Source organism: Phascolarctos cinereus, unplaced genomic scaffold, assembly GCF_003287225.1.
Source record: "Phascolarctos cinereus isolate Bilbo 61053 unplaced genomic scaffold, phaCin_HiC Scaffold_4;HRSCAF=312, whole genome shotgun sequence".
Lineage (NCBI taxonomy): Eukaryota > Metazoa > Chordata > Mammalia > Diprotodontia > Phascolarctidae > Phascolarctos > Phascolarctos cinereus.
The window spans coordinates 667,905,306-667,917,287 of NW_027555847.1; the positions used below are offsets into that span (position 1 = coordinate 667,905,306).

Sequence of the window (11,982 nt, forward strand, 5' to 3'; positions counted from 1 at the left end):
GGTAGGGGCCAGGTTGTGAAGAGCTTTAAATGCCAGCAGATTTTTTTAAGTTGATCCTAGAGGTAATAGGGAGCCACTGCAGTTTGAACAAGGGAGTCACCCAGTCAGACCTGTGCTTTAGGAAAAATTACTCTGACAATCCTGTGGAAGATGGATTGGAGCAGGGGGAGACTTAAGCCAAGGAGACCAGTTAGGAAACAGTCCAGGTGAGCCTTGCTGAGCCTGCACCAGAGTGGTGGCTGTGTGAATGTAGAAAAGGGGAAGAATATGAGAGAGGGGCTGATCTAATAACTAGCAACGGATTCGCTATGTAGAGTGAGGAAGAAGGAGGATGAGGAGTCAAGAATGGCTCTGAGGTTGTGAACCTGGATAACTGGAAAGACAACGGTGTCTTTGATAGTGTTAAGAAATTCTGGGGGGCAGCTAGGTAGCACTGGCCCTGAAGTCAGGCAGACCTGAGTTCAAATCCGGCCTCAGACCAAACACTCTTACTAGCTGTGTGACCCTGGGCAGGTCACTTAACCCCAATTGCCTAAGGGGAAAAAAAGAGAAATTTTGGAAGAGGATATGTTTCCTGGGGAAATATGAGTTCTTTTTGAGTACATTTAGTTTGAGATGCCTACGGGACATCCAGTTAAAAATGTCCAACAGACAGTTGGAGCTCAATGGAGGGACTAGACATGTATTAAAAGATATCAGAGTCATCTTCATAGGTATGACCATTGAACCTATGGAAACTGATGAATTCACCAAGTGAGACTGTAAAAAGTGTGAAAAGAAAAGCGGATTCAGGGCAGTGCCTTGGGTAACACCCACAGTTAGTGAAGAAGATCCAGTAAATGGGACAGAAGAATTGGTCCAACTGGGAGGAGAAGACCCAGAGTCAATATTATCCAGTTTTGCAGAGATGTCAGGAAGGATAAAGATGAAGAAAATGCCATTGTATTTGGCATTTAAGAGACTTTGAAGAGGCCCCTTGGAAAGGGCCATTTCAGTTAAGTGATAAGCTTGGAAGCCAGACTACAAGGGGCTGAGAAACAAGTAAGAAGAAAGAAAGTGAAGGCAAGTACTGAGGATGTCTGTTTCTAGGAACTTGGCCATGAAAGGAAAGAGAAACAGAAGATGATAGCTTGAAGGGATGTAGGGTCAAGTGAAGCTTTTTTAAAGGACTCAGGTTGGTTTGTAGACTGCAGGGATGCAGTAGCTGGCATTTAAGAAGAGACTGATGATGAGAAAGGAAATGACTGTAGGGCTAATTTTCCTGTGGAGATTGGTAAAGAAAGGACCAGGTTTTGAGATGTAGCGTGGAAGAGAAGAGAGAGCTCAAGGTGAATGGTCTTTATCTTCTGAATAAAGTATGAGGAGAGATCTGCTGCTGAGAGGGGTGGGGAGTGGATGGGACTTGAGGACGGAAGAAAAGGTCTGGAACATCTACAATGGAGAGTGTGGGAGAGTATCGATTATGAATAAAAGGACTGCCTTCTAGAGACTGAACTTCATTGAGATGAGATGTCACAAATTGTAACAGACCCAGTCAGCACAGTTGGGTGACTACCTCCAGCTTCATACTTGTTTTAGCAAGTATGAGTTGTGTAAGGACGTTGTCTTTTTTTTCTAACTATGGTCCTGAGGAAAGAAAAAAGCTTTAATCTAAAGGAGTCCCAACTGGTATACATCCTCCCTAACAGATGGCAGACGTCTGTAATGGAGTTAGAAGCAGAGGTTTCAGATTATCTGGGACCTGGGGCAGAAGGCAGATGACCCGGAGCAGGAATGTCATCGAATGTCACACATAGCTCAGAGGATGTTGAACCAAGAGGACAGACAAGTAGGCGTAAAAGATGCAAAGAACCTGACAGGTCATGCAAACTGACCTCCTACCCATTACTGTACAGAAATGTCTTTTATAGCTTTCCTCAAGGGTAATTAAGACATAACTTTGATTCTCCAAAGCCTCTCTCCCTTTTCTCCTCATATCTTCCCTTCCTTATCCACCAAGGGGCATCTCTTTCATTTTCCATAGAGAAACTGAAGGCAGAGAGAGGTAAGGGTTTGCTGGAGGCACATTCCAAAGCAGACTTTCATAACCTGACCCCAACCCACCTTTCCACTTTTAATATTCATGGGGTGGGGAGGTTAAGGGTCAAGAAAAATGTAAAGGAGTTAGGATTTGGTTGCATCCTTCCTTGGCCTTAAAGTACCCCTCCCTCCTAAGCATTGGGTGGACACATGGTTTCTTCCTGCTCTGACATTTTATGCTCTAAGTACCTTCCAGCTATGACATCATTTGATTTATAATCAGAACATCTGTATTCAAATCTCAGTTCTGCTACTTACTATTTATATGACTTTGGGCAAGTTATTTTCTTTCTCTGGACCTCAGTTTCCTCATCTGAAAAATCAAAGGATTAGACTAGATGATCTTGAAGGTACCTTCCAATCCTAATTCCTATGACCCTTCTAGTCTCTCTGCACAAAGGTCCCTTCTGGTATTAACATTCTACAATCTGTGAGTAAACAGTAAAGAGAGGATTGTGGGGCCCATTTTGTGTACAGGCTTGACCTTGGATGAGGTTATCAAGGACTGTCACAAACGTGCAGACCGCTCCATCTGATGACTGCCTGTCTTCCTCCTGACCTACCTGAAACTCAAACCCAGCAGAATGTGACATGCTCCCATGGGTGGTGGGGGCAGGGGGAGGCCTCTATGCCAGGGGGTTCAGAGTCCAGAGAAAACAGGTGGAGAAAAGTGTGACTGTCCCAGGAATACAGCATGTTAGATCTAAAAGGGACCTCAGAGAGATTGAATCTGACCCCGTTGTTTTCAAAGTTTGGGAAACAGAGGCTAAGAGAAGGTAAAGTGATTTGCCTAAGGTCACCCAGTGGCCTGATTTCCTAGGCCAGTGACAAGTTTTTTCACATAAAAACTCTCCTACCTCTACTCTATATGTCTGGCTCCATGTCAGGATGCATGAGGATATTCAAGAGAAGACAATTCAGGTCCTACCTTTGGGAGTTTACCATGTGTCTGGGTAGATAAGGCATCCATAAGAACAGAGACTAACACAGACTTAAGCTATAGCTTAAGCACTGTGGCTCATATTTAATTGCTGGGGGGAGGGGGAAGGAGGGTCAGCCAACAGACCAGAAGAGGCTGGAAAAGTCAGACAGAACTTGCTGGGCATGAAACTTAAGCTGGATCTTGAGAATCATATCGGGTTTAGATAGGAAAGGGAGAAGGAGGGCATTTCTAACAGAAAGAAACTGAAGAAAGGTGAGAATTATTGTGGGGGATGGTGAGGAAAGTGATCTGCCTGTCCAGTCTTCCATGTTCAATCAGTTAATCAAATAAGCATTTATTAAGCACCTAATGTGTATTAGGCACTTTGTTAGGCTTTGGGGACCCAAAGACAAAGAGAAGCAGTCCTTTTCCTGTAGGAGCATACATTCTGTGGGGGAGAGACAACATACATAAGTATGTATAAAATAGATTCAAAGTCTTTTAGGGGAGGAAGCATTAGCACCTGAGGGGCGGGGTAAGAAAGGATTTCATGTTAAGGGAAGAGCTTGAGCTGACTCTTAAAGACAATTAAGGATTTTAAGGCACAGAGATGACGATGTAATATAGGAGTGGGAGACAGCCAGAGCAAAGGTCTGTCAGGAGATGGAGCATATCATGTGTCAGAAAGCCAGTATTGCTGGACTAAAGAGTGTGAGAAGGGAAGAAATTTAAAATAAGCTTAGAAAAGTAGGTAGGGTCAGGTTGTAAAGGGCTTGAAATGCCAGAGAGGAATCTCTATTTGATCTTAGAGGCAATAGGGAACTAGTGGAGTTTATTGAGGAGGGAGTGACATGGTCAGACCTCCACTTTAGGAAAATTCCTTTGATAGCTGTGTGTGAGACTGACTGGGGCAGGAAAAGCAAATAAGAGGCTATTGAAATAGTCTGGTTGAGAAGTGATGATGGCCTGAACTAGGGTGGTAACCCTTTGAGTGGAAAGAAGAGGCCTGGGAACATGGTAGCAAGCTCCTAACAGAGAGGTGATAGACTCAAGACTACAGAAAGAAGCACATGGTTTTTCTTTTGTTGTTTTGTTTTGTTTTTTCCCCAGATATGGCCAATGTGGGAATTTGTTTTGCTTGGCTGTGCACATTTGTTACTAGGATTTTCCTTTCCTTTTTTTCTTTTTTTAGTGGGGTAGGATGGGAAGGAGAGAACATTTATTTTTGTTCATGGAAAAAATAAATTCAATTTAAAAAAGAAATAAAGGAACTGGGATGCAAGAGATGTTGCAGAATTGGCAAGAAATGTAGAGTGTGAGACAATGAAGAGTTGAGGATGACTGAGGCCATGAACCTGGATGACAGCGAGCATGGGGTGTACTCTATAGAAATGGCAATGTTTGAAAGGAAGTGAAATGATCAGATAGATTCTTTTTTAAAAAATTGATCTTATTTACAATTCATTGATTTTGTCCCGTAACTGCCTATAAGTCATGTTTTTTTATCTCCTAACTTAGCTCAGAAATTCAGCTGAGTTAAGTTTAGAAATTCAGAGATTCTTCTGCTAATCACCATTCTAGTCTTTCCTCAAGGAAATCCGTTATCCTTGAGGAATGCAGGTGGACACCAGGAAGTCTAATCTGGTATCTTTATGCCACCAAACTACCCTTCAAGTGAATAGTAAATAGCAGAGCAGGGATATGAACCCAGGTCTTCTGACTTCAAATCCAGTAAGTACTCTTTCTAACAGTTAAATATGTGTGATAGAGGTGCCGAGGTAGGAAGATGCTACTCCATGTTGAGGCTGGCAGGGAGTCAGAAGTTAAAATAGGCCTGAGCATCTATAGTTAGATAATACAGTTTAGATTAGTCCCCAAATCTGAGACCAGATTTCTTTTTCTACACACATCTAATTACCTTTGCTTGCTATTATTTCTGAGTCTGTATGTTTTCCTTTCCTCTGTTAACTTTTTTTTTCCTATTAGACCTGTGATTTCACTGATGTAGGGAATTCCCTTCTGATGTAAGGAAATTCTCTCCATCAATGCAACACAGAGAGGGAACCACTATGAGGCTTGTAGTTTGAGAGAGAGTTGTCTGGGGTGCTAAGAGATTAAATGACTTGCCCAGAGTCACAGAGATTGTACATGTCAAAGGTAGGACATTAATCCAGGATTTAATGACTCTGAGACCACCCTCCCACTACACCATAATCTCACGCTCTATGATCTAAGCTACATTGGCTTATTCGTTCCTGGAACAGATATTCAATCTCCAATCTACATGTTTTTGTACTGGCTATCCCCCCTATCTGGCATGCTCTTCCTCCTAGAGGCTGAAGCCTCTTTATTTTCCAGGTTTTTTTCAATACTCAGCCCAAATCCCACCTTCTTTCCCACAAGAGGCTTTTTCAGGTCTCCCTCCTGCTAGAGCTTTCCCATTTACTCAGTTACTGTTGTTACTCATTCTTCACTTTTGAAAAAAGTCCCTGATATCATGGGGTGATGTCTTCACCTGCTTGAGAATTGGATTAAAGTGAGGCAGAGCTGCACAGAGTCATTGGCCTCAGTCTCTTTTCCAGAGTCCAATATTGAAGTCCAGTGGCAGGACAGAAGTCCAGATGACTGGCATCTTCAACGTCTGACCAAGCTCTAAGCACTCCACAGCACCTACTTCAGCTGCCTTCATGGCCTTTGTAACAAACTGTTTTCATCCACCCATTCCACTGGGGGAAGTCTTCACAAGCTTGGGGTAGACATCCCCCTAATTCACTGAAAGGTGAAAACTGGTTTGTCCCATCTGCCAACATGGTTTACTGGGATGCATGTGGCTGCTGTGCATGCTACAGCTTCTTGGAGCCCCAGATGAGAACTGAGAGAAGGTAGACATCAAGGGTAGATGAGTAGCCCTGAAAAGGGCTTGGTAACACCTCACACCAGAGTTACTAGTCCTCCCTGCACACTCCATACATCCCAAAATTGTTGTTGTTTTTGTTGTTGTTCAGTCATTTCAGATGCTTTTTGTCCCCACTTGGAGTTTTCTTGGCAAAGATGCTGGACTAGTTTGCCATTTTCTTCTCCAGCTCATTTTACAGATGAGGAAACTGAGGCAAACAGAATTAAGTGACTTGCCCTGGGTCACACAGCTGGTAAGTGACTGAGGCCAGAAGATGAGTCTTCCTGACTCCAGGCCCAGTACTCTATTCACTGCACCACCTAGCTGCTCATCTACTCAGTAAATACTTTATATATAACTATTTATGACTGAAACAAACAACACAATAAATAATAGGAATAAGGCCAATCATTGGAATCATGGCAAAGATAGGATGGATGATAGAAATCATCTAGCTCAAACACCCCCTACCCCCAGCATCATTAAAGGACAGAGAAAAAGAGTCTTTTGAGTCAGAGGCATGGGGTACAAATCCTGATTCTGAAATAAGGGGAAATTTCAACTTCTCTGGGCCTCAGTTTCCTCATAAAGGAGAGGGTTGGACTAGATTGCCTTCCACCTCTAAATCTATGAAGCAGTAAACAGAGGAGGAAACTGAAGACCAAAGACAGAGTGACTTCTTCAAGATCATACAGCTAGTTAATGTCATCATACAATGGAATGGGATTGCCAGAAGGAATCTACCTTCAGTCATTAAGGTGCCCCTCAAAAATCCATCCAGGGAAACTTCATTTAAAATATAACTACTGTAAAATGGGAAATTGTACTGTATTAAGGAGGAAGGAAGAGGGTAGTGTGTTCCAGGAGTCCAGAAAAACAGCAACAATTCTGTCAGAGAGTAAAAATGTGTCAATGGTTGTCAAAGCTGGAGTAAGGAGCCCCTTAATTTACAGAGGAGGAAGCTGAGTGAGGCCTGAGATGATCTGTAATTTGGCAAGATTATCGCACACTGGTAATCTTGCAAAGATTACCCCATGTAACACTCACAGGATGGTATCTTTATCATGAATCTTGTCTCTTGATTATCAACTTTGCATTTAGTCAGCCCACCCTGTGTTGTTCCCCAAGTATTGGAAGTGTGTAATGCATCCAGTCTTTAACCATTCCATGAATCCCAGAAGGCAGGGATCATATCTCCTATCCAGACTAACACAGGACCAGGCAAATGCAGGAGCTCGGTGACAATGGCTGTCAGTCATTGGTTGGTAGTACTGGGAAGGAGCTTCAGTGGGACTTTAAATTGTCCCACCAACTGTACCAACTGGCCACCCAAGGTGCGTCCTCATAGGTCTGTTTCTCTGACCAGCATGGGTCATCAGAAATTGCCTCAGTCTGCTTCTCAGCTCCTTCAGCCTCAAAGGAGAAACTCCTAATCTTGTTAATTTAGCTAGGCTCTTTTGGAAAAAGGGAAAGGGAATGAATCTCCTACCTCCCACCAACACTCTAGCACTTGGAGACGGGGCCTGGGGGTGGCCATGGGGGAAGTAGATTGGAAAAAGCAATAGCTCCCAGAGCCTTGTGGCCTACACTTAATGAAGGCCAATCTCCTGAAGCGATTAAATCCCCCACAGCCCTGGCACTGGCCTCCACTGAGCCGCCGCCCCTCCCCTTAAAAAAAAATTCCCTCTTAATCACACTGTGAGGTGAGCCAGGGTTCTTCTTCGCCCTCCTTACTCCCCTCCCTACCCCCTTCCGTGCCCAGCACTCACTGGGAAAGCTCAGAGAGGTGGTTCAAAGCGTAGCAGACAGGTAAGGCGGTAAGGGAGAAAGCGACGACCTTTCCGGAGAGTTCGGGGAGCTCCATGGTTGCGGAGGGGTTTTGATGCCAGCGGGGCAGAAGGTAGATGCCACCTGGCCAGATGCGGATCGGGGCGGTCCGGGGCGGTCAGGTCCGGTCCGGTCCGGTCGGATCCGAAGCGCCTTCTCCAGTGCTCGCCTGTCCTATCCGCTAGCCGGCTGTCTCGTCCTTGTCCGCGGGCTCCTGCCCGGTCTGGCCCGACGTCTGGCCCGGGCTCAGGTGGATCCGCCGGCTATCGTAAGGAATTGGCTCTTCCCTGGGCTGTCTGCTTCGCAGCTTAACGCTTCAGGCCCGAGACCCCGACGCCAGCCATCAGGTGGCCCAGCCCCATGCAAAGGTCACTGACGCTCTTCTCCAGCCGTCCTCGATCCCTCCCTCTCCACCCAAGGTTTCGACATCTCCGCCGGCCTTTAAAGGGGCTGTGACCTCTATTCTCACAGCCACACCCACCCTCCTCCCAGTCGCGGCCCTGGCCTCCTCCACCACACACAATTTAGGTATACCAGGGAAACGGAGTCTATGACTATACGACCTGTCCGAAATAATCTTGAGGACAGGTTTGGCCACGCCTTCCCAGGCCAAAACAAATAGGCCATTCACCCCACCTGGAAACCCCTTCCCCAAAACAAAAAACAAAGGCAACGTTCCCTAATGGAGAGAACAATGGACCAGAGGATCTTTGCCAAGTTTCTTCATCTGTAAAATGAGGGAAATGAACTGATTGATCTCTATGGTTGCTTCTAGCTTTGAAGATCTTTTAAGATCCATGTATCAGATTTAAAGATCATGGAATCCCAGGATGTGGGAGCCCTAAGGTATCTATTCTAACCCCTTAACGTTTTATAAATGATGAAATTGTTAGACATTTATCACCTCTGCTTTCTCTTCTAGTTGTTTCATTCCATCGAGAGATCTGATGAAATAAAACATGATCCCCTACACTCTCTTTTCTTCACAAACCCATAAAACAAAGAAAAGCATTCTGAGGCTGAGAGGTCTCATTTCATCATTGTACTGCCCCCTATCTCCCAGCACAGGGCTCCGAAATGAGAAGGCCGTTTAATTTCTACCACCCTCCACAGAAATAGCTTGATGTCTTTTGCAAGGGAGGCCAGGTGGATTTTCCTGAAGAAAAAAAGGAATCTGTACTAGGCGATTCCTCCACTGTAGTTGATCATAAATAGAAAACAAAGGTCTTTCACCCAGACGTCAGCTAAGCTGGAGGGCATTTAAATCCACTTTTCCCTGGATGGCCATATTGTACCTTCTTTACTACCGGCCTCAAATTTCCTTCTCTTAGTGGTTTACAGAAACCTGGCTTTAAACAGAGTCCCCAGTTTTTGCCCTTTGAACAAGAATGAAGTATGGCCTGCTGAAAAAAACTCTCAGTCAGGAAGCTGAGTTTCTAGACCTGGCTCCGATATCAATAGGTGGGGCAACCTGAGCTTTGACCAGGGTGCCAAAATGCTCCCTTCTAGTGCTCACTCCCCACCCAGTGGTCCTCTAAGGTAGGGCAGATTCCAAGCTCCTGATGTCCACTGATAAGAAACAATTCAGTGCAGTGGGAAAGCATAGATCCTGAGCAACTATGAATGAAATAAAGGTGAGCTCCCCTAAACGACCTCTACAGAGAGGGGGACCTTTCATGGGCCACACTTCTCTGGCCAGGAGGTGCCCTTCCCTGGACCTTACTCTACCTGAGAAGATGGGTAATACAGTTCTACGGCCAGCCCCAAAGGGCCTGTTTCTTATCTATAACATGAAAGGATTGGGTCATGGATCTCTCTGCCTACCAGGTAAAGCATATGGACCCTTTCTCAGAAGTTTGTTGCCTACATCCAGAATGAAAGAAATGCGAAATCTGTCAGAGCTTACAGAAAATAAAGACGTTGGGTTTTTTTTTCAACCATTCAAGACCACAGACCTCTCTGAAATTTATAGACCCCTTTCTCAATAATCACACTATTACCAACCTGATTTAGACACCCATCACCTTACTTGGACTATACTACTAATGGATGTGTCCAAGCCTCCCATTAGAATGTAAGCTCCTTGAGGGCAGAGACTCTTGCTTGTTTGTGGGTGGCTCATACTAAATGTTCTATCCAGCTATCTAGTCTCTCCCTTATCCAGTCATCCTTTGCCAATGTCATCTTTATTTCACTGTTGTGGAAGGTGCTGGATTTGTAGTTGAAGAATTCAAATCCCACCTCTGCCACACCTTACCCACCTCGTGGGTAAGTCACTTGACTTCTTTGGGAATGTTTCCTCATCTTTAAAATGATGGGACTAGTTTCAGACTCCAAGGTGCTTTCCGGTACTAAATCTATCATCTTCATGTGCAGATGAATTTTTCTCAAGAATTTTCAATAGCTCCCTATCTTCTTAGAATAAAACTAATTCCTTAAGCTAACATTTAACACACTCCCTACCTTCAGATTTCAACCTGTCTTTCCAGATTTAACTCATGTTTAAATACATGCCAGCCAAATTGTACTATCTTCCATCCCCACGGTTTCATTCTGTCCTTCTCCACAGCTGTACATTTATGCACATCTTCCCTCATCACCATCATGTCTAGAACATGAACTTTTCATATTTGTATCTGTTGAGATCCTTCTTTCAAGGCCCAGCTCCAGTTCTAACTACTCCATGAATCCCCCATCCCAAGTTAAAAATTATCCCTTCTGATAAGGGCAATCACAAAAGATAAAATAGAGCATTTCTATCATATGAAACAAATGCAAATCCAAACAATTCTGATTCCCCCTCACACCCAGTATATTGGCAAATGTCACAAAAGAAGGGAACAGGCAACGCTAGAGGAGCTGTTTTATTTACACATTGTTTTCCTCATTAGAATAGCTTCCCTGAGGGCAGAGTTTTTGCCTTTATTTGAAACCTCATAAATTATTACAGTGCCTGGGATAAGTGCTTAATCAATGCTTGCCTAGCACACACTGCTGGTACAGCTATTAATTGGTCCAACCATTCTGGAAAGCAATTTCAAATTATGCTAACAAACCAAGTGGCTAAAAATGTCCATAACCTTTGTCCCATTACTAGGCACATATGCCAAGGTCACACCTCGATATTCATCCACAGCATACCAACCCACATACATGTTGTCTCCCCATTAGACCGACTTGACAGCAGGGACTGTTCTTGCCTTTCTTTGTATACTCCCCGTGCTTGGTAGAATGTCCACCACACAGCAAGTGCTTAGTGCTGGTTCAATGCACGAGGAAGCTGATTCCTTGAGGACTCTAATCAGTATTAGCCAGTTCATTATAATTTCAAGAGGTATGACTGTCAGAAATTTTTATTTTACTTATCTAGCAATATATATTTAGTCAGCCAGCTAATTATTCTTAATCCATATTTTGCATGTTTCTAACAGGAAGGCCATAGGGCCTCAAGTTTTAATATAATGGTTATAATTTGTTTACCAACAATGGAGTTTACTTGAGTAACCACAAGACTGAAAGAACAGTAACATGGATATCTCCATCTCGTTTAGCTCAATTTCCATGACTCTACCAAGCGTGAGTTGAGGCATGGCACAGAAAACCCCCGCTTCCCTCAATTTTCTTGGAGCACATGTATAGCCTGTACCATTTTTTCTTTTGACCAAACGAAGTACCTCATCCATCTTGTGACCACCTAGTCATCGAAACTATTTCCTACCTTGCCCAATCCATAACCCTGCTGATACACTGTTTTGCTTATTTTAGCCTAGGCATCATGTCGCCCCATAAAATTATTCTGTATTTGATAGCGCCATCCCTTGAATGTCTAGGTATCAAGGCCTATAAAAATAAGGGCCCTGGAAGATGATGTCTCAGCTCGTGGGGAAGATCTGCGATCCACTTCATTAGCAGAGATGCCGTGGACCCTCTAATAAAGTACCATTGGCTCAGAGCTCTCTCTGCCTCTCTCTTGGTGTAGGTTGGCCCCACACAAGAGACTGAACCTATCTTTCACTGCTATAAGACACTTCCATATGAGGCAAGTCCCTCTAACAACACAGGTAGGTACCTCATCTGCAATTAATAATTTCAAGGATTTGCCTACAGAAGGTCTTCTTAAACTTTTTCCACTCGAGAACCCTTTTTGAGTTTGGCAGCATTCACTGGTGTTACCTGGCCTGAGCACACGTGCAGTGCAAAGTGCCTGTGCTTTATATTCAGAACCAAGCTGCCCAAAGCAACGTGAGCAAGCACCACC

At 44.2% G+C, this 11,982-nt stretch overlaps 1 protein-coding gene across 4 annotated transcripts in view; it reads right to left on the reverse strand.

Moving 5' to 3' along the window:
- TM6SF2 (transmembrane 6 superfamily member 2) overlaps window positions 1–8,106 on the reverse strand; it is a 28,244-nt gene extending 20,138 nt beyond the window's left edge. For 3 of the 4 annotated variants that reach the window (XR_013486421.1, XM_020969357.2, XM_020969356.2), the window contains exon 1: window positions 7,667–8,101. Coding sequence is in view for 3 of the 4 variants with exons in the window: in XM_020969357.2 (XP_020825016.1) it covers window positions 7,667–7,761 (95 nt within the window). In the remaining variant the exon portion in view is untranslated. Of the gene's footprint in view, window positions 1–7,666 lie in introns of all 4 variants that reach the window. The other variant, XM_020969358.2, reaches the window with a different exon arrangement.
- Window positions 8,107–11,982: the final 3,876 nt, after the last annotated feature.